Below are 23,075 nucleotides of genomic sequence, written 5' to 3'. Positions count from 1 at the left end.
AATCTGTGCCACTGCCTCACCACCCTGTGAGATTTTCTTCCTAACATCTAACCTAAATCTCCACTCCTTTAGTTTAAAGCCATTCCCTCTTGTCCAGTCACTTGGACCTCAATCTCTTCCCATAGCTACTGCTATTGAAAATGCATATTCACAGTTAGTATGGCCTTCCTTGCAGGCCTATCAGCCTGTGTAAAAAGTCGGTCCCACTCCTGCATGTAAGCTCCCTTCAAGTACTGGAAGGCTGCAATGAGATCTCCCTGGGAGGTTCTCCAAGCTAAAAAAGCCCAACTTCCTCAGCCTTTCCTCATGGGAGAGGTGCTCCAACCCTCTGATCATCTTCATGGCCCTCCTCTGGACCCACTCCAGCAGCTCCACATCCCTCCTGTACTGAGGGGCCCCAGGCCTGGGTGCAGTACTGCAGGTGGGGCCTCACAAGGGCAGAGCAAAGGGATACAGTCCATTCCCTTTCCCTCTGCCACCTCTGTTGATGCAGCCCAGGATGCAGTTGGCCTTCTAGGCTGCAAGAGCACACTGCTGGCTCATGTCCAGCTTTTCGTCCATCAGGACCCCAAGTCCTTCTCGGCAGGGCTGCTCTCAATGAGTTCTCCCAGTCTATACTCATATTTGGAATTGCCACGACCCAAGTACAACACCTTCCACTTGCCTTGTTAAACCTCATCGGGTTCTCATGTGCCCCTTTTTTGAGCATGTCCAGGTCCTTCTGGATGGTGTTCCTTCCTTCCATGGTGTCATCTGCACCACTCAGTTTGGTGTCATCAGCAAACTTGCACTCAATCCCACTGTCTATGTCATTGATAAAGATGTTAAGCATCAGTCCCAAGACAGTCATGACCTGCCTCCACCTGGACATAGAGCCATTGACCACAACCTTCTGGCTGTAACAATCCAACCAATTCTTTATCCATCGAATAGCCCACCCTTCAAATCCATATCTCTTGAATTTAGAGACAAAGATGTAGTGTGGGACCATGCCAAAGGCCTTGATTTGCTTTGCTTTTAGTGCACATGAATGGAGAAACAAATCCAAGATTTAGTATTTCTGTTGCTTTTGCTGATTTGTTTTGGTGTATTTGTGTTGACTTCATAGGACGTTACTGAACATTTGTACTGTGCATTTCAGCAGTCTGACTTGTGTTCTTCCAACCCTTTAGCTGGGGTAGGTTGGCAAAGGTGCTGAACATCAGCAAAGCTGTCTGAAGATCTGTTCCTCTGATCTAAGGAGTTCTATACAGCTGTAAAAATATCGGCTCTAACTATAGATGAGGAGAAGGCATATTTTTAGACTTGTCCAACTGAATACTGGCTATGCTGATTTTGCTCCTACGTTCTCAAAACAAGGAAGGTTAAATGATGATGCAACAATAAAGCAAGGAAGGTTTGGCCAGCTAGAGATACTTTGGACATATTTCTGTTCTTTCTCTCCTGTGGTCACCCAAGAGCCTTCACTATTGCCCCAGCGCTCAGAGCAACATTAGTGGTGGTGCCCGTGGCAGAGAGCTGTGTCTCCAGCCTCTGGCATGCTGCTCAGAGGGTGCAGAGGGTGAGCATCCTTCTGTGTATACTTCCATGGGCCCATCCTCAGAAGATGGACTCTCAAAGGCTCAGCAGAAGACTGGGACCATTCCCCTCATTGCCATTTGTGTCAGTGTGATCCCAGCAAGCAAGTGCTGGCCAGCCATGGCAGCTGCCTGGCAATACTGTGATCCCCAAAGGGGCTCCCAAGTGTTTACAGTACAAACAGTGGCAATACTTCACCCTCATTTATAGCTCCAGGATCCCAAGTTTACTGAGGAATTTGTCCCTGTAAGCTTCTGTATTTGTCACCCTACTTTCATTTATGCTTTCAGAACATCAGTTGGCAAACTACCATGTTAGAAACTGCTCTGGCTGTGTTGTCTGAAGCCTTTATTTCCAGAGGTGGGGGCTCTCTTTGATGCCTCCTTGGTACTATCCCAATACCAGGCAGTGCTTTAGCTCATACTGCAGTGATGGGGAACTCCTCATTTCTCCTGCTGGTAGCACTCCCTGCAGAAGCCTCATCCCTGCAGTCACATTGCTCTTTGTGCAGGCAGTGGAGGCTGTTCAGGCTGCCATTGCATCAGCAATGTGCCTGAAGCTAAGCAGACGGAGCAGGCATGTTTATGCAAATAAAAGCAACACATCCAGAAAATAATTGAAAAGAGTTTGCAGTGGATTCTGACGAGTCTGGGTTTGATGGAAGAAGGTTTACACCGCCCTTGCTTATTGGAAGGAGAAACTGATTGTTACAACAGCTCACACAGGGCCATCAGGTGGGTCCCCAGCACGCTGCTCCCTGTCAGATCTCATGTGGCTGAGGTGGCATCATCAGGAACTGTGTTTGGTTCCTCTAGCTTGGCTTACAAGGCAGGAAGTTGTAAACTCGCAGAAGAGAGAAGTCTATCTAAGAACCTGTACAGTGTGTGCAGAGGGAAGGCTGAGCGCAAGCAAGGACAAGCGTGGTCCCAAGCACTGTGCACAGAGAGTACTGAGGCTGTTCCTGGACAGCTTTGATATCAGTAAAGCTCAGCACGCAGTCTGCGGCTGGAAGGAGCAGCCTGGCCTGGGAACAGCTTCTCCCTGCATGGCAACCGCTTGTGGCTGGTTGAGAAATAACACAGGGGTTTTTTTTGTCTAAAGGTAACAGCACACATTTCCAGGAGAGATATAGGGCTGATTGTTCGTATTAAGAGTAAGCTCCCCAAAAGAAGCCTTGGCTATGGGTTTTTAAGAAGGGGATAATGCAGCCCCCTGAAACAAGAGTGGATCTTGTCAGCCTTGTAGCCAAAGAGCTGGTTCTGTTTGGTGACCGACTGTTCCTTCCCATCTTGGATGGTGCTCTTGGTTATTATTGCACCAGAAAAAGACTGCTGTGGGCAGCTGGAGGTGGCACAGCACCAGTGGGTCAGGCAGGGGTGCAATACTGGGGCATGGGGCCAGTGGGAAGCAGAGGGGGCATATGCAAGGTCATGGAGCCTGGTCAGAGACCAAGGACACAGCCCCACACAGCTCCAAGTCACAGCCTAGAGTCACAGTATCACACAGCCCCAGGTCACAGCCTCACAAAGCCCCAGGTCACAGCTCTGGGTCACAGCTCCAGGTCACAGTCCCAGGTCACAGCCCCACACAGCCCCAGGTCACAGCCCCAGGTCACAGCTCTGGGTCACAGCTCCAGGTCACGGCCTCAGGTCACAGCTCTGGGTCACAGCACCAGGTCACAGCTCCAGATCACAGCCCCACACAGCCCCACAGGGCCCTGCTCCTGCCACACACAGTGTGCCTGTGTTTAGAATGGAGCTGCTTGTACACAAGGAGGTCTGAGGGGCAAAATAAGTGCTTGTGGAGCAGAGGAAAGTTATTTAACAGGGAGGGGAAAAGGAAGGGAGTGGAACGTAAAAACCACACAGGCATTCCCTTCCCTGCAGGGCTGCTGGTCACCAGCCTATCTGTCGGGGAAAAACTGCACCTTTGAAAGAGATTTCAATAATTAAATCACTACTCTTTAAGACCCTGATTTGGATTGGAAACATTTCCCAGCATAGAAATGGTCTCACTGAGAAACATTTATTTTTGCCAAGTGGTAGTTTTTTTCCCTTTAGTACGTTATGTCCCACTGCTCCTGCAGCAGGAGGAGAGGAGAGACTGCAGCCCCTGGGGAGGGATGGGCACAGGGGCAGCAGTGCTCCCCCGAGAGCACCGTGGCACAGTGCTGCTGCTGCAGGACACTTGAGCTGCCCATGGCTCCTGGTGTCACCACCGATAGCTCAGAGCCTCACTGGGTGGCAGGACTGTCTTGTTAATAATGGCTGCACACAGGGCTCATTGTGTGCCTGGCCGCCAAACCCCTGCTGAGGTGAGCAATTTTTGGAGGCATGGTATTTTTGCTGGCTCTCCTCAACCAGCAAAAGAAGAGGAAAAAAATGAAAGAATAAAGTTGTGGAGATCTTTTCTAGATGCTGCTCAATGGCGTGATTTCTGATGCAGTGAGTTGGTAGGGCTGCAGTCTTTATGGGGTTAGGATGTTATGTAGAACCTTCACTGTTGTTTCAGCTTCCCATCCGGACCCAACCTGGCACATAGGGCCCAGGGATGTTTGTTTGCAAGCCTGCCTTGATCATCTCAGGCTGTGTGGTCACTGAGACAGTGCAGTACCCATTCAACTTGATCCTGGTTCATCCTTATGATTCCCAAGAGGCTAATTGCACAGTGAAACTTCCTCAGAGCTTGCTACCTGTCATAAATTTGACAATTAAGCCAAATTATAGAAAAGTATTTATTAATTCGAGTAAGCAAAAACACAAGCAAAGAACAGCGCTGGGCACCCTGGGAGTCGCAGAGTCACGACTCCTCAAAAAGGCGCAACCCGCCACCAGCCGCTTTTTATTTTTATAGTCTCTCAGTTCTGGTTGTTGAGGCTTCCGGGGTACTTGTTTGGCGTCTGCAGTTGTACTTTCCCGTTGCTAGATGTCATCGTAACCTTCCTCTTACTGGGTTGGTTTGCTTTATTTAGGATGGAGAGGCGAAGTGGCGAGACAGAATGTTCGAGTTATCACAAGGACAGTTACTAGACCTAGACGTTTACATTCCCTTCAGGGGGTTCAGGATGTTTATATTTCCCCCCCTTCGTCAGGCTAGTAGTACTTTCCTTCACAATGGACAAACAGTCTCACATTCACACTTTATCACAATCAACAAATAGTTTTACATTTTACTACAATGAACAAACATAAACATTCCCACATTTTTATCACACTACCTGTTCCCATTCCTCCAGTCTTTGCCTCTGAAGTTTTTCATTTCAAAGTGTGATGACACCTTTTCTAACATGCGGTGTTGATACACAGTTATATCATGCTTTGCATCTAAATTGGCTAATAGTCTGTTTTGTATCACTGGGGACAGGGAGAGACTTTCAGAAGCAGAATAGAGGTAAGACTCAAAATCCTGCCTTTGCATCTGGTTGCATGAAGTTTTTACTGAAATCCAAAACACAGTGAAAGGGGTGAGGGCAAGGCATAGCCTTCAGCAAGTGTCCAAACACAGGTCAGCATTGCTCCTGACATTCCTGGTAAGGAGCACAGAGCAGCCTGGAGCTGCTGAGCAGTGTGGTTCTCCTGCAGCTTTCAGGTCATGGCTCAGCGGCTGGACTTGGTCTTGCAGCCTTCCACACATTCAGTAGTTTTCAGTCATTTGTATCTTCCCATTAGGTTCTGTAGACTGAAGATTACTTCAGTCAGAGACAAGCTTTAATTACAGGTCTGCATGAAGCCTTCAGCACTATGATGGTGTTTTGCCTTTCCTTCCACTCCATTTCCAGACATTTACCTGTTACTATTTTGCATGTGACTTTGATTCCATGTTCTACATCACAGTAAACCATGCTTATTCAGACTTTAGTGGTACTTTTCTCCATTGATTTAGCCTGGTTGTAAATCAAACTTGACCGTGATTCCTGCTTGCCATGCTTCCCCCTGACTTCAAGTCCAGAATAGCCTGGATTTCCCCTTTCCGTCTCTGCAGGAAGGAGGCTCAGGGCACGTGAAACTCATCCTTGCTGTGCTCCAGGCTGGCCCTTATCTACTGCATTTCCTTTCCTCCACTGATGCAGCAGTGAATTGTCTTCAGATCACCGTGATTCTTCTTCCAGCACTGCACCATCTGAATAAAGTTACAGACATGCTGCAGGCATAAGACATGAGATGCTCACCTGGCAGGGTGGTCCTTGCGATGCCGAGACCTGCCAGGCTGCAGTGAGGGTGCCCAGCTCCGGGGCTGCAGCTGCACTGGCGTGGATACTCTGAGTGGATGTGGTATGGACACAGATGGTACAGGAAGCTCCAAATTTCCTTTAGCCAAAGGCACTCAACAAACAAGAAAGCTTTTCTCAGCCTGCCTGGTAATATTTATGCCTTCTACAAATGTGAGATATTCCAAACTTTCATCTTCAGAACCGCAGTAACAGAATGAGTAGCACTGCCAGCCAAAGGAAAATTAAAGTAAATCCCCAAAGAAGTGATTTATAGGATGTAAATCACTTAAAGTGATGAATGTAATCCTGTCAAACAAGTTCTTCATTATCATAACTTAATGTCATGTATTTTTTTTATCAGATCATAAATGCAGTCTCTGCAGTTTTATAAAAGCATTTATTCTCAAACAATGTAGAAAAATGAAAGAGTAAGTCTTATCTTGTACACAAAGGGCAAAGCTTTGCATTCTTATTAAATTTTTAAGTAAGGATTGCTTGTGTGTCTGCCCATTCTGCCCATCTGCAGCGAGAACCAAACGCGTTCTGTAAGCAGCATCTCTCCCCTCCGGTCTCCTGCCGGGAGTTGCGAGCAGCGCACATGCCATGAAGTTGCCCACTGCATGTGGAGCAGTTCAGTGCACAGACCCACCTCGCAGAGAGGCAAAGAGGTGAGCACGTGTAGTGAGCAAATAAGTGATTACCGTGCTGAGAGCTACAATTAGAAGTTAGACATCTATTTTGCAGACTTAGCTGTGATGTGCTAATCCCTTTCTTAGTACAGAAGAGTATTTATTTTCTCCTGTACTTAGTGTTTAGATTTGATGCTGTGCAAAAACATCTGCTGCTGACCACAGATGTTTTAATCCTGGTACATCAGTTGCAGCATTGAGGCTCTGTTAGAAGCCATGATTTTCTGTCAGTTCCCTGGCTCAAGTCAACTTTTGTTTTCCTCTCTGAATACCTTAACCCTTAAGGCAGCAAATAAGAATCTTATACTGGTGCTACACTATTTAGCTATTTTAATAAGCATTTGATTACCTAACTGCGTGTAACACTGTTTGCAATGTTGAGATAAAACTTTAAGAAAACGGAAACACAATTTGAACAAAATCAGAATCCAGCCCAAGTTCTTTATCCTCCCATGAACTAAACAAAGCACATTTTGGGAGCTGGAAATCAGACTGCACTCTTAGGGCTGCTGCCTTTCTTACTGCACATCAGCTGAATGTGCAAATGGAGTAGGCAGGAAGGAAAAGTACAAGCAGCATAAGCAAAGCAATGCTGATGCATTTGGATAAATGGGCAATAAGCAGTGAATTTTCTGCCTATTTCTCTGAACCCGGACTTGAACAGATTTGTGTGTAAACTGGGAAGCCAGTAGTTGAATTTTCTTGTTTTCCTCTCCTTCTGAGTTGGGTTCCTTATCACCAAATTACCTAGTCAGTCTTAAGAGCATCAACAAATTTTTTTAGATGTTTTGAATTTTGATTTTTTTCTTCAGTATTTCCTCTTGCATTCTCTCTCTATTTTCCTATTTAGAATGTTTTTTAAAGGTGCTATTCTGAGTATTAATGATTGTATATATTTATGTCCATCATATGGTAATGGACAACATTCAGGATCTGCTGGATGTGACCCCAAATCCTGCTGAATGTAGTAGGAATGTTTCTCTTCGCAGTGGGACCTCCAGCTGTGGACATTGCCTGCCTTCTCACCAGACCTGCTGAGTAGCTGCCTGTGGCTTCTTCAACTCAGCATACACTGGGGTTTGTATCTGATGCATTTCTTTGCTTGGCATGCATCAGGGACCTTCTTAATGATTCAGTTAAAGTTTCCTTCTGCTGCCTTTATGCAAAGCACTGTGCAGTACAGATACAACCAGAGCACATTCAGCAGACACCACACGCACAGCAGCATTTGGCTTTTAGCTGTGGGGTTTGCTCCTTTCTAAGGGCAGCCCAAAGAGTCCTCTTTGGCTATCTTTTTTTTTTTTTTTTTCCCTGTGCAACAATTACCAAGCAGATTTTGCTGAAAAATATAACTGTATCTTGGGGAGCATTGTGCTAAGGGAAGTGTCCATTATCTGCTGTTAACTTAAAAATGGGTTCTGCCATGAATAGAGTTCATTCTTCTGAGCTGATATATAGCAAGCTGATCCCTCTCGACAGACTGACTTGTACAGCAGCTCATTAGCCATGCAGTTCCTGCTGTGACATCGCTTGGGTTTAATTATAAAAAAAATGTTTTAAGCAGTTGAGAATGGAAAATATTGACTTGAGTATGGGTTCAACTCTCAAAACACCACCGAAAAATTAAAAGATCTGAGCCGTCATGGCAGCACCCAAGTGCACAGAAGTGTTCCTGAGGTTCAGACCTCACTGCTCATCTGTTATGCTCCCAGGAAGCTCCTGAAACATCTAGATATAATTAGTTTTCTCAACTGGGTGCTGGGATGGCGTTATGAAGAGAAGTCTGGTGCACAAGCTGAGTTACATTAAGGACTGTGAAAAGTAAATAATAGTAATGAAAACAACCAAGAAGTGTTATTCCCTACCGCAGAGCCCTGCATGCCCTTGGATTTCAGTGTGGACACTGTTCATCTGGCAAAGAAGCAAATCCCAGATTTCCTGCTGAAGAAGAAAAAATACTAAATGTTGCTGTAGGCAATGTGCCATCATACGTTATTTCTTATGAAACATGTTTTTGTAGTCTGATTTTTGAGTCTTGCCCTGTTAAGGAACGTGGAGGGTGTGTCAGGGCAGTGGGCTTGTACTTGGTGTGAGATTCACATCGGCTTACTTTGTTCTGTTCCTTGTGTCAGTCACTTACCTGCATCTTCTGAATCACTTAACTTAATGGCATTCTGTAAATCCCCCACAACAGGTGTCTAATACCAGGTTTAAGTACAATAGGGCTTTTTTTGTACTCTGCTTTGGTTTTCTTAGTGGCTTTGGGCTTACTAAGCTCCTTAATTAGACGGCCTCACCTGGAGGCTCCCCTTGAGGTTATCAGAGTGCTCTAGTCATGGCCTTGTGTGTAACATTCACATTATAATGAAAGTAGCCCCAAATCCTGGTTGTTAAAGCCCCCTCCCTGGAAGCACTCAAGGCCAGACTGGATGGGGCTGTGAGCAACATGGTCTAGAGGGAGGTGTCCCTGCCTATATCAGGGGGTTGGAATTAGATGATTTTAAAGGTCCCTTCCAACCCAAACCATTCTATGATTCTATGATTATTATCTCTTTGTATCTATGTGCATGTGTATATGAAACAGCACAATGTATATGTAGCTCAGAAATACAACAAACCACCACCCTCAAAAACACAAATATAAAATATATCCTGGAAGTTTTTCTGGGAAATAAAACTCAAAATTTAATACTAATATGTTCCAGTTGTGCTGTATTTGCACAAAACTCACTGAGCATTATCAGCAAGGCTATAATTTCACCCCTGCCTCCGCCCTAAAACTCACCTTGGCCAACCTACACTTGCAGCTTTTTATGTAAGGGATTTTTTGGCAAATTCTCACTCATTTTTTCCCCTTCACCTAGCAGCTTTTCTTCCAGTTTCACCAGTCTTTGCTCTGCATAGCTGGCTGTGATAGGTCTGTCAAAAGCATCAAGCTCTGCTTGGTGGGTCAAGGAGGCGTGCAGGCAGTGGCACAACATGCATTACACATTATGCGTGCATGGCCACAGACAGGTAGGCTGAAGATCTCCAAGAAAATACATCAGGCCGTGGATAAATTATTGTCGATACATAAAATAATAGCTGCATTAACATTTCACTCTTTTCAGAGGTCACTTTCAATTGCTCTTTTTTTTAGCTTTCATATTTTGCTAGGCTTTGAGATGTGGGATGAGTAGGTCTGGAAGGGCAGTCCCTGGGAAGCATTGTAGCATTAGTGGCCAAGACGCAGGAGAAGCTCCATTACAGGGCTGTGCTATATACTGTATTTTCAGTAATCTGCCTGGAGTGAAAAAGATGCACGGGAAGTTTGCTACCTGCCTTTAGCTACTGATATCCCTGCTTTTGTTTGCTGGGTCTTAAAGGCAGCCCTAAAAAAGCGTTTGGTACAGGCTGCACTACGTGCCTTCTGAAACGCTGCTTCCCTAGTAATGACCTGGTAAGAAAAAGCCAAGCCTCTGAGATTTATGAGCTGATTGCTGGTAATGCAGCATCAGTAGGGTGGGAATTTGCATCAGTTATCCAATGTTATGTGGAAAAAACTGTAGCTGAGTTTTAAAATTGTACAAAGGTACCTTGAAAAAGTAGGGAAAAGAAATAAAAAGTTTCCAGAGCAGTTGCCCAGAAAGCCAACACTAAATTTATGTAGGTTGTTCTGAAAGTAATGCCTCCTATTTATTTCCATGGAAACTACAACAGATACAAAGAGCACAGTAACGCTATTTGATAGAGAAAATTCTCAGCTACAAAACAATAGTCACCACCATTAGCTATGCATTTTCACCAGCAGTGAACAGAGCCTGCATGCCATGCTTGTAAAAATCTGCACCAGCGGAAGTGCCCACCGCTGCTGTCACTTCTGCTGAAATGCACCATCCCCCTGAGTATGCTGACATCCACAGCCCTCATACATGAAGTGGCTCGTTTGCTGTTCTGCATACAGTAGCAATTAATTACAGAGAACCCTGCTACCTTGTTCAGGAGACAAGGACTTGGTTACTGATACTTCTGCCAAGTATGACAGATGAGGCCCTCTGCTCCCCTTTTCCATGCAGGGCAGCCATGGGGTCCCAGGCCACCGCTATTGCCCCATACAGGTGCAATACACTTAAGATTTTTCATGTTACTGCAAGATGATGAATATTCTCTAAGAAACAACTGGGAGTTAACTTGTTGGAGCAACTTGGTTTTGGTTGGCAAACCTCTTGCTTCTAAATGGCTGCATCTCTTTTTGAAGTGATCAGGCAGCAATTCATGTTGCTTACAGTCGAATTTAGCTTTCTGTGGGCGATGCACTGTGTGCCGCCTGGGATGGGGCTGAGTTCCTTACGTGTGACTGCCACTGCTCACCAGGGCCTGAAAAATACAGGGTTCTTTCATCGGGCTCCAGAGGAGCTTGCCAAAAAGCCATACTTTTCGGACAAAACATGGAGGATTACATCAGTGAGCAGGCGTGCCATGCTGAGACCTCCAGCACAGAGCGGCTGAGCTCAGCATGGCAGTGTGTCCTGTTGCACCTAGGCTGCAGAGCTGTCACCAGCCTGCGGGCACCCTGAGCAGTTCTGTGATGGCCACCCATGCTCAGATCTTGGAGAAGAAGAGGGCTTGTTGTGGAGCAAAGTGCTGCTGGAGAGGTGCAGGGTGATGAAGTGCATTTCAGCCAGTCCTTGGCACCATTCACTGTGGAACTGCAAGCACGATGGTTTAAAAGAAATAAATGCATCCTCCCTATAGATATCCTAGAGTAAACGTCCATTCTGTGTCTGAGAGATACTGTTAACAGCATTGAATACATGCCTAGAGAGAGAGGCAGCACTTTTCAAGCTTCAGTTCCGATTTGGTAGGTACTATGTAAATAAGGACAGACATGGTCCTTGGCCCTAATGGCCCTCATGAAAAATGCATGGGGGACAGGGTGGAAATGCTCTTCGGAAGGATGCTATCGCAGCATCGCTGGTATTTTTGCAGTTTTATATGATACAGAAATATCTTCTTTTTGCTTGTGCTGAATGTGCCTTACACCAGCTGGTCATGGATTCCTAATTTCTTCAGAGTGCCGTCATGGCCTTCCCCTGACCCTGGTTTATGACATGTTCCCCCGTGCCCTGAAGACAGAGAAACTCTGCTTCCTGCTGAACTCCTGAGTGAGCAATTACCCCCAGGGAATGGTGTTGAGGGCAGCACAGTCCTCTGAAAGATGCTGATGTTACGGCTTTGGATGCAACTGGAGCAGCTCTACTGGCTACCATTCCTGCACAACCTGGAGCATTTAAACCCACACTATCAATGCACTGGAGATGGCTGACTGCCAGTCTTGTCCAGCAGCTCCCTGCTCTTAATGAGATACATCCCAGGACCCTCAGCTGCTACCATGCCATCTTCTATGTGAAGAAACCCGTGGAGGTAGACCTGGCCAGCAGGAAAACAGGCGCTTGTCCTTTCAACAGCTCTTGAGCCCTGGATTTCTATGAGGTGTTCCTTGAGGCTTTTCTTCTTAGAGCAGCATTTGCAATATTTCTGTGATGCACTGATTTCAGCTGGGGAAATGCAATTTATTGTTACCATCAGCTTATTGCTTAGCCTGGGACACCATAGCTAAAGAGGGGGTCAGCTAAAGAAAGCAATTACCTCCTGAGGTTTATTACAAAAATTGAGTGAAGCCATTAAATTGATAAGCAGTCTCCTCTAGCTATGTGGATTCTTCATGAGCTGCTGATAGACAAGCTGGTGGCACTAAGAAAGATGAGTACATTGAGTGTACCCCATCAAGACCTCACCAGTGCAATCCTCAGGTTGTTCTGCAGGCATGCAGCAGGCGGCAGTGGGCACTGTATCTGGCCCCTGGACTTATTGCTCCGGGAGGAGCAGTGCAGGCTGGAGCTGGTGCTGCCCCAAGTCCTGAGGAAGTGTAGTCTCAGCTCTGCAGGCTAGAGATTCACGTCTCTAAAGGAGGAGCCTCCTGGCTTTGTTTGCAGCTGTTTGCTGTGTTTGTCATGCCAGACCCTGAGCTTTGTGAAAAAGTAAACATGTTTGGAATTTCAACTCTGGACACACCCGTACTGGGTTCCTGAACAGCTCCTGACTGCTGGCAGCTGGTGTCCTGCCCTTGGGACTTTGCGCATGCTTGTGGGACTGCTTGTTTGAAGCTGGCTCAGGCTATTGCTGATGAAATTTGAAGCACAGTAACACAAATAATAATGGAAATAAACTTAATGTCAAGCCTCTTTAAAAGTCATAAAGCACAGCCTCAGGTGCAGAGTCACATTTCTTAAGATAAAGCTGTGCATATGTAAATTGTCTACTGTCTATCAGCAAGTTCCATCTAAATTGTCTCCTTATTGTCTGTCAGGAAGGTTCCATGTGGTTTGGGCAAATGCTTGGCTTTGAAGCCAAAGCCTCACCCAACGAGGCTGGAGGTGTGTGGCAGCTGTACAGTCCCCAGCACATTTGTGTTCAGATTTGAACTTTCCAGCCCGGTTTTTCAGGGATAACCTTCTTGAAATGTTCTCATCTTCCCCATGGAGTTCCCCCAGGGCAAGCAATACTTTGCAGCATGTGGGAACTGAAGCGATTCACCTTCATACGATGTTTCCTTAGTCCCACTGTTTGTATGCACTGGATTGCCTAGGAAACTAATAATCTTGTTAAAGTCATGCTGGTCACTATCAGAGCTCCTTCAGACAGATGCTCACAGGGCCTGCAGGCAGGTGGCAGTGCCATGGGCTTGGCTCGGGCAGGGCCAGGCGCCAGGACGGAGTGCTGTGCCAGGCCACAGGCCTCTCTGGGTGCTGTGGCCTCACAGGGTGCTGTGGCGGCTCTGGGTGCTGTGGCCCTCTGGGTGCTGTGGCCTCACTGGGTGCTGTGACCGCTCTGGATGCTGCAGGCCTTGCTGAGTGCCATGGGAATTGGGGAGGGCCTCGAAGGGAGCCCTGGGAGCATCACTCCTGCACATCATCTGTGCTGACCTCTCCTGACATCCAACAGCGCTTTCAAACTTCTCCTTCCTTTCTTCCCTTCTCGGTTCCTCATTTGCACTTCAAAGAGCGGGCTGCTGCTGGGAGCTGCTGAGGGAACAAAACCTGCACAGTTTGAAGGCAATCAACAAAGTTAGTCCACGAAAGAATTTCTAAGATATAAACAAGATGAAAGCACCATCGGATGCGGACACCGACAGGCCAGGCTTTGATCGTTTAATCTACCAAATTACAAATTTTAAGGCACTTGATGTGTTATTTCTGCAAATTTAGGGGCCAGATGCTGCGGTACTTTCTTAGGTTTTAATCCCTTAAAAATAGAAGAGATTACTGCTAGGGGAATGCGCGTCTCGGCTGAGGGGAGCTGCTTAACCCTTTCTGTAAATATCTGACTGCAGCCTGTGGTCTCCTTCTGTGATGCTTCCGCCAGGTGCTCAGAGCAGTTGCCCAGACAGACGAAGATGCAGTGTCTCCCTGCAGTGTGTGCATGCAGTGCGAACACCCATCATGACTTCAGCAACTTCTCCCTTTGGTTTCTGTTTTCTTCCCATTTTCCTGCTCCCAGCCCATGAGGATGTGCCCTGCTTTCTCGCAGCCTTTCACTTCAGCCTGTCTCTGAGCACATCTCCTCGCTTTCCTTTCTGCTCCCACAAACCATTCCTGCTGCCCCACTGTCTCCTTCCCAGCAGGATGAGTGAGGTTCATGCCTGGCCAGACACGGCTGGAAGGGGCAGAGGAGTGGTGCAGGGAACAGTGCGGGGGTAGCTGGGTGCTGAGCACCTGCCACCTGCGCTGAGGAGGCTGGCTGTGTGTGAAGGCTCTGGCCGTATGTTTATCTCTGCTGGATGTTGAGCTGACCTCTTCCACACTTAAGGTCTGTTTGGAAGCCATCCCCTGGAGAAAGGAGGTGTCCTCAAATGGCCAAGCATTGTGTTTTCTTTTAGATAGAATAATACAGAGTAAACCCTGTGCTCTGTTTTATTGTCTGTATTTGCTCAGCCCAAATTAATTCCTTGTGTTTCCAAGTCAAGAGGCTAGCTGAGCCCCGCCAAAAGTCAACAGGAGTCTGGCAGCAGATATATTCTTTCAGCCATGAAAACACATTAAGGAATGGGAGGAGCGGCTCTGGGCAGGGACCCTGTCCTGGAAGGGAGGCTAGGAGTGTTCCGGGCAGGGCTGAGGCAACAGTGGGATGGCATCTTCTGTGGGACTGCTCCTATCTGAGAGCTATTGTGAGACACTTCTACCTCTTCTGCTGACAAATGCTTGTTACTGACATTTTACAAGAGCCAGTTTGGGAGTGAGCAGTTATGTTTCTGTTACCAGTGCAGGTCCATTCCAGCTGTGTGCCACTCAGCACCTCCTGCCAGCTCATCTGCTTGCTGTTCTCCTCCTGTACAAATACTGGTGCTGGGCAGTGTGGTGCCGGTGCATGTCATCATGCAGCCATGCCGCTGCAGGACAGGCACCAGCACACTAACCCCTTCCCATAATGACAAAGGGATTTTTTGCATCATGCAGCGATGTGAAGAAATTAAAAGTGAAGGGATATAGCTCACCATGTTGCCTCAGGCCGAAAGGCGAGGCAAGCTGGATGTTTCATGGAGATAAGGCATTGCTGCCAGTAGGTGCAGGGGGGGGCATGTGGTGTTCTGCATCCACTCCTTTCTGCTAGTTAATGGAGGGCAGCAGAAAGCCAGGAGGTGGTAGGAGAGCACAGTGTCTTTCCTCCTTGCAGGGCAGGAGGAAACTGAGTGGGGAAACGCGCCCAGAGTAGGCCAGCATGGAGCTGCAGGACTGAACAGCTGTCCCTGCCAGCGCAGGCAGTGCAGGTGTGTGGGGACTGCATGGAACCATGGCACCAGAGCTGGCAGCAAAAGATTCCAGTTATTTTAAAAACACAGAGTTCACTGGCCTTTAGAGTGTAATGTCTGACCCATCTGGCAAACACATAAAAATAACAGCCCTGCTGCTTGTCAGAGAGCCCAAGGGATGCCTAAAGATCTCGATATCCTGAGTGAAAACCCTGTAAAATGCTGACAACACATATCAAAGTGTGTGCAGGATGAAGGCAAGATGGCAACTGCTGGGGCCACTCACTGCTGGGTCCAGCAACCTGCAGCTCCAGCCAAGTGTTGGGGCTAGTGTTTGTGGAGCTGCAGGTGGGCTGGGTGCCGATGTCCTGCTGCAGCACTGTCTTCAGTACAGCACGAGCACCTGCTGCCTGTTCCTCCGCCACAGTGAGAAAAGGGAGTGCCCAGGCACTCAGTTAGCATCAGCTTTCCGTGCACAGCAGTATGCACTCCAGAGGTGAAAACCCAGACAGATTCATTTTACGTCAGAATCCTCTCTCACGCAGCCATAATGCTGCTCCAGGTTCACCTTTGCTCCTGCCCAGGCAGCAACCCCTTCAGGTACGTGGCTGGGTAGGGCAGCAAGTGCCAGTTTCAGCTGCAGTCACAGCAGTGCTGCTAGTAGAATGCAAATGACAGCAATTAGCTAGTTCAATCATGTGATTTATAGTCGCATTAATAATAACTGCTTATTCGTTATTGCAGTATATCAACAGTGCCCCAATCCATCAGATCCATACCAGACGTGAAATTATAGATTATGGGTGGGGAGGATATTGAAAAAGGAGGGAAGAATAGTTTGTAAAATCTGCTGATCTTACACGTACAGTGAATATTCCTGGAAACGTTGTTATTTGCTGCATGAAAGCAGCAGTGTACCCTTTCAGTGACTGGAGATCTCTTCACTTTCGTACTTTCAGTGGAAAACCTTTCATCTGTGTTGCTCAAAGCCACACAGCAATTAACTTCTGCAGACGTGGTTCATTAATGCCTGCCACTGGGTGCAGATGCGCAGAGGTATGGCACTGCTGTGGGGCTATGTGGGATGAGCCCCAGAGCATGGCTGCAATGTTCAGAGGGTCCCGGCCCACCTGGTGGGGAGGCCCAGCCCCGCAGCATTACCCTGCCAGGTGGCTGCAGGATGGGATGGGACATGGGGATGGTCTAGGGCAGCAGGAGGGGAATGCAGCAACTGAGATCATCTATGTGATAGCCCTGAAATTCTCTCAGGAGTAAACAGCACCCAACTCAGCTTTTTGAGACTGTGGGACAGCAAAGAAGGAGTAGAAGTATGGCAGTATATAAAAAGTTTCATATTTTAAAAAGATTGAAGGTCTTTAGAACAGTCAGGGTCCTCTGCAGATGACTCCTGAGCTTTCAGAGGTTGCAAGCCTTTGTGCTGTGTTTTACAACATATTGCGAGTTCTGCATCGCCAGAAGCTCGCGAGCTGCAGGACTGCAGATCTGTTCTCGTAGCCATAAATGATTGTTTTGTGTCCTAAGCACAGAGCCTGCCAGGGGCTGTACTCAGAGCATGCGCCCACTGGGTGGTCGCAGCATCATCCACATATGCAGATGTGGTGGCTGCCGCAGAGCCCAGGGCTGCACAGCCTGCCACTTGGGCGTGGGTTTTGGTTCTGTGCTGCTGAACTCCAACAATTAATAGCTGACTGAAAGGAAAACCTTTAAGGAGAGTGTGAATGCTGGTTTTGAAAGTCGTGGTTGTCTAGGCATTGTTTTAATCCATAGCTTTTTCTTATTTAAAAAAAACAACAACAAACAGCAGAGTAATTGGAGAATTCAGTATTACCATGAATTGATGTTCTTCATATCAAATCCTAAAAGCTGATTGCATTAAGTTGAAGCAAATGGTGTTACAGAATTTTCATTTGCTTTTGTGTGTAGAAATTCAGTGTCATCTAATTTTGCTACTATTTGTGAAATTTCGTATCTGTCAAAACCAACTCTTTCCAGTCTTCCTCTCTTTCCCCTGGGACACACCAGTGTTAAAACCACACATAACTCTAGTAAGGGCAATTACTGGCTTTGCTTTGTTTATGGACGAGATCAGCAGTGCTTGAAACCCTACCTAAATTATTGCCGATTCAATTTTTATATAGTGTGATGTTACTGGAGAACCGAGCTCGCTGCAGCAGCTGGAGCTTGCAATAAATTCTCTGAACAAAAAATTCTACTCTGTGTTCTTCATCCATTCTTTTTATCTGCCAAACGCATCCTCAGTATCATGGGTATCGCAGGCAAAAGAGGCAGAAAGCAGTGTGGGCAGCAGCGATCCCTCGCTCAGACAGGCCCCATGGCAAGCCCCAGCAAGGCCAGTACCCACCGCAGGGCTGCCAGCATGGGGCTGTGAAGTGCAGGGCAGGTTTGTGCAGGGGGGGAGGCCTGTGGGGTTGTGTGCTCCTGTTTATGCAGTAAATACACCGTGATTTTACATCCAGTGACATACAGTTATTTAAAGACCTCTGAATTGCTAAGGAAAACTGATTTAATTGAAGTCAAACATAAAAGCACAGGGCGGAACCAAACACCACCACTTTAGAAAGCTATTCAGTGTATTCAGCTGATGGGGGATTTTATTTTTAACTTTATGATTATGGATTTTTATAGTGTCACATCAACATAATGGGCTTTTCTTTGTGGCAAGAACAGAGCAGTGGAGATCCAAGTGTACAAGATCCAATGTCCTTCACAAACGGAGTGGTAAACATGTTCACAAAGACAGAAAAGTTCAAGTACAAACCAATTGTGCTTACTGTGTAGATGAAAAAGAATACAGTAGCTTGATTATATTTGAGAAGACAGCTGGTTGAAGATCAAAATCAGTATCATTATTCCCAATGTCTACTACCACAGCAATATTTCAGAGACCCATTCAAACTTCACATAGCATGCACAGACAGGCAAAAATAAATCTGGAGTTGGTTCAGAGAGTCCTGTTCTGGGGTATTTGCTTAATAATGGACAGCAAAAGCTCTTCAGACCCATTTGAAGCCACAGCAGGAAAATAAAAGCATGGTGGGTTGGGGGAAGGAAAGAAAAGTTTTCCAGCTAATTGTCATCCTACTAATGAGCACCAAATAGCTTTGCTAGTAATAACAATACTTCAGCATACTCTAAGCATCAGCTTGAGTAAAGCTTTTAAACAGCCTATGCAAAAAGGATTAGAAAAAGGAGTGCTGTTAGATCAAACCAAGTGATAGATATGCCATGTCAGAGAAGGTGCAGGACCCAGGGAAGTGTCCCTGCACTGGGGATGTGTGTGCTGGCTGCCTCCCATACCTGTTCTCCAGAAGCTTGTAGTCTGGAAGCTCAGTAAGCCATCCCCATTCACACAGTGTGCTGAGGGTCCTCCTCCTCCCAGCTGCTCGGTCAGAAAGCTGGTGGGGGCTGCATTATCACCCAGCTCGCTCCTTCTGTCCATTGGCTACGGTTTGCCAGCAAGCCCCAGCTCCATCCTGGAGGACGGACCCACACTGCTTCTACTTGCTCCACTCACATGCAGTGGTTTCCATGTGCACGTCCAGGCTTCTGTGACACTTCACCTTGTCTGAGAGATGCTGAAGACATGTTGCACACTGTCAGCTACATAGGACTGCACAAAGAAACCTCACAGATAGGAACCAAAGCTGGTGTTAGAAATCAAACAGATGCACAGATCTTAAATGGCTTCACCTGTTTTGTCAACACCACAAAGAAGTAGTGTCTTCCCACTGTAAAATGCTGATTAAAGAAAGCAAAGCAGGAATGGGCTTGCAAATGCCAGGGTTTTCCTTCCTGAGACATTTATAATGAAGGGCAGCAAGCTGGTCCCTGGGAGTACAGCACATTAATTTAATTAATTGGCTAGGAGGCTGAGCAATGTGTTACATCTCAGTGGCAAGTTACATCTCGCTTTGGCTGAGGCCTCCAGGTGTCAGTGGAAAGAGATGTCTGTGCTGCTGTTAGTGCTAGAGGAGGGCCTAGGGAGATGGGCAATGTTAAGAGCAATCCCTCTGTTCGTTAAGGGAGAGAAAATAACACCTTAAGATCAAGACAGCACCGTCAAGGGCTTCAAAGGCTGAAGGTTTGGTTTTCTTCAACTTTCTGGTAGTGGCACACAAATGCTATCCATTCCTCACAGTCTTTATTCTTTTCTGCATGAAAGCTCTAAATAAAGCTCTAAATTGTCTTTAACTCATTAGCAAAGAGTTGAGTTGCTGCTTTTCCCTCTTTAAATATGATGGAACTGTGTAAACAGCAAGCGGCCAAGCATGCAGCTGAAATAGGAAGCCTGCTGGGTGGGTTGCTGGCGGTATGCAGCCATTAGATGTTGTAAGCAGGGATTTAGGAAAAAGAGATGGTGAGAGTGTGACCCAGTCCTGCAGAGCCCCTGCAGCTAGCAGCACCCACATCCATGCTTCAATGCTGGAACAGGATTTTCAGCTCCCTCAAAATCAGGAGTGGACTTTGCTTCGCTTTGTCCAGTGCAGTACTGCAGAAACGTATTAAATGGCCCTTTGGAAAACTCACAGAACATGACCCAAAACTGCCTGATCCAGGTGCAAATTATTCAGATTAAATTTGTTGTAGAATGTATATCACTTGACCACATGAACATGCCAAAAATGTATGGCTGTTATGTAGTCCTCCTGTTAAAAGCAAACCGCAGCTGACGAGCCAAGTGGGCCGATGATCTGAACCCAGAAGGAGTGTCCTAAGGGAATCAAAGGCAAATTCCCGAAGAACAAAACTCATGTGGTTTTGTTGTCTCAGTGCTGAGTACATCCCAGGGTAGGTAGGGTAACCTCTAGGTAACCAGGTGATTGCTAAGGTATGCCCTGCATAGGGAGCAAACACCAGACATGTCTTCTGTGCCTCCTGCCCCACAAACATTCTGCAGCTCTCTGCCACCTTGCAGACATTCTTTATTCTGTTCATGTCAGCCACAGGGGCTTCCCTTTCTCTGATTTGATCATCTTTTGAATTTATTTTAGCCTCCAGCATCCAGGACATTTTCTTGCAAGGACAGGGTGCATAATCTATCCGTTTGACATAAGATTTCCTTTTGTCTGTTTTAAATCTTCTGTCAGATCCAAGATTTCTCTGGTTGTCCCCAGGGTCCTGTGCTAAGAGGAAAGAAGAATGACTGTTGCTCATCATCACCATTTCCCTCTCTCTCTTTATGGAGCTTGAGTGCTAAATGCATTAATTTGTCTGGCTGTTTAATGAAGATTTCATCCTGAGTTCATGGGAGAACATTTAAAAGATGTCAGAACTGATTACTCATGTACAGTTCATTGGTGCAGTGTACCTGGGATAAAGCTTGACAGAAAAAAAAAAAGTGGGGGATAGGAAAATAGTTTTAAGTTGGGTAAAGTGGAACAAGCACTTGCTCTTAAAAAGGTTCAGTTTCTCTCATCCCTCAGACTTGGGTATAAGCCAGAGATACTTCAAAGGCAGCAGAAACCCTAATGCAGGAGGGAGGATATTGCTAGCATCTCGGGATAGCAGGTGCTTTTCTTTGGTTGTCCTCAATGAATTTTTTAAAAGAAGGAGCACACATTGTTTCCTCTTCGTTTTTTCTTTTTCTTAAGCATAACTGCAGTCAGACTGTGGTTAGCATTCCGGTTCTCAGCTAATATTTTCTTTAACAGCCGTTTTTGATCTCTGCTCTGTGAGCATGACAGCCCAGGGTAGATGCAGATGTTTTTAGTTGCTGTTGTATCCAGCTGATAGTCCTGAGAGGCGCAGTGCGTCCAAGGAGGTCGCCTTTCAAGGTTTTGTAAGAGTTGCAACCTCTAGGGTGATTTAAGTTTGGTTAATATAAATTATAGAAACATGTATTACATATACATCTTAGAATGGAATTAGTGAGGCTGGGAGACCAGAGACATTTCTCAAATTCTCCCAGGCTCTTTCCCAAGTCTTATAAAGTTCTGTTTCCTCTAGATGAGGTCCTGTTGAGGTGTCAGTGCCTGCAGACAGCTGCAGGAGGCTGGAGGCTGCTAGTCTACCCTGGGAGGGGACACATGCCAAGCAGGGATTGCTTTCTGCTTTGCTTTGCTGTGGCCTCTAAATAAGGATTGTGCTGCATTCATTGTAGCTTCCACTGCTCACGTGAATTAACATGCAAGATGGGCCAGTGAAAATGTCCCATCTGTCTGGTTCATGCAGTGTGCAGGCTGAGGGGAAGAAGTGACTGCTGGCCGTGTTATCTGTAGCTGACTTTGTGATGGTTTTGTGCACATCTGTTCAGTGGTCGTGGCTACACACAGCCATGTGGGCACATTGCTGGACTGTTTCCACTCACGCAGTGTCCAGCTGAGAGCAGTGCCAGGGCTGGTGGTTTCTCAGGCTGGAGCTAAGATTGAATGGCAGCTTCCTCCAGTGTACAATCTTCCAAAGCAAATAGATTTTGTGGCAGGCTTTCCATGCTGGTCACAGTCTTGGTGGGGTTTTACTTTAAGATTCATATGCAAGCAATAAATCAAACCAGTAATAATGTAACTTGTATAGTCCACAAACAAACAGAAATATGTTTTATAGCCATTTATGCATATATTAGAAAATATATTGAGATGTGATTGGAAAAGGCCTATATTCTGGACAGGGTATGTGACTTTTGTGAATCTCAGTGCTGTGCCGTGGAATCAGCAGCGCCGGTGTCTCAACACCTCAGGAGCCCAAGCTTGTGGCTCAGTGTTTTGACCCCTTCAAGGTATGACCTGATCCTCTTCATAAGGCTTTTATTTCAGCTATAGCAAGATACCAATTGATAGTAATGTTATTCAAATAACGGCCATGCATATTTTTGTGTATGTATACAACATTAAGACTTTCAGAAGTCAGATGCATACAGATACTTGCATATTTTGGTTTGGCTGTTAGTTGTAGCTGTCTTCTCTCATCATTACCTATTACTCCTTTTCATACTGGTTCCATGGGTAGGAATGTCATAAGGAAATTATTTTTCCAAAGAGCCAAGGGGATTCCTTTCTGATGGCACTGAAAGGGGGAAATCTAGAGATTACATGCTTTATATAGACTTAGATGAACTCCAGCAGTAATAACATGGCAACTTTGTCCATCCAGAATATAATCCCCTCAGCTGGCAATTTCTGTCCTCCTTGTTCCTTTGGGAAAGCCCATGTGTCAGATACTCAAGGTGTTAGATATCCAAGGACCATGTGTCTTAGATGCTCTATACTGCAAAAATGCACTGACAAGCGTAGATTCAATTATCTTATTAACCCAACAGTGACTAGTATAGAGGCTGTTTTGAGCAGGGAAGAACGCTAATGAAAGAGATATGCGAGGCGTGGCTCTTAATACACGTTTGGTCAGGAAACGGCTTGGTGAGTGGGTTCTGAGGGGCAGGCCCCCTTGTCCTGTTTGGTGCTTCCATAAATATTCAGCATACCCAGAGAAGGCACAAGCTTCTGTGGCACACTCTGCTGCACTGGATTAGAGGCTTCACACGAAAGATGGTTTGAGACATGCACAGGGTTGAAATTCAATGTGGAAATCATGGGAGAGATCCAGGACATGGGTGGTCCATCCTTCTGTCTCACACACACAGCAAAGCCGGTGCAAACTGAGTGTTTCCAGCCATGAGTGTGCACACTGCAGCCCGCTGGATTTTGCAGCCCACTGGATTTTGCAGCCCACAGCCCCTGCCTCCTGTGTTGGGACGCATCACAGCAAATTTCCTAAAATGGAGATTTCAGGCCTACACAATGGAGGAGCATTCCTGGCAGATGCTGTGGGTGTT

The 23,075-nt window shown here is 46.4% G+C and overlaps 1 protein-coding gene across 2 annotated transcripts in view; it reads left to right on the top strand.

The window, feature by feature from the left end:
- GPC1 (glypican 1) overlaps positions 1-23,075 on the top strand; it is a 174,548-nt gene that overhangs the window by 119,839 nt on the left and 31,634 nt on the right. The window contains exons 1-2 of one of the 2 annotated variants that reach the window (XM_021397197.1): positions 6,394-6,456; positions 7,467-7,554. The exons of the other annotated variant lie outside the window; for it this stretch is intronic. Coding sequence (XP_021252872.1) covers positions 6,409-6,456; positions 7,467-7,554 — 136 coding nt within the window. The 5' untranslated portion in view covers positions 6,394-6,408. Of the gene's footprint in view, positions 1-6,393; positions 6,457-7,466; positions 7,555-23,075 lie in introns of those variants that run through there. 2 annotated transcript variants of the gene reach the window in all.

Source organism: Numida meleagris, chromosome 4 (assembly GCF_002078875.1).
Source record: "Numida meleagris isolate 19003 breed g44 Domestic line chromosome 4, NumMel1.0, whole genome shotgun sequence".
Lineage (NCBI taxonomy): Eukaryota > Metazoa > Chordata > Aves > Galliformes > Numididae > Numida > Numida meleagris.
The sequence above is the reverse complement of the archived record's forward strand: the minus strand, read 5'-3'. Positions and strand labels throughout refer to the sequence as shown.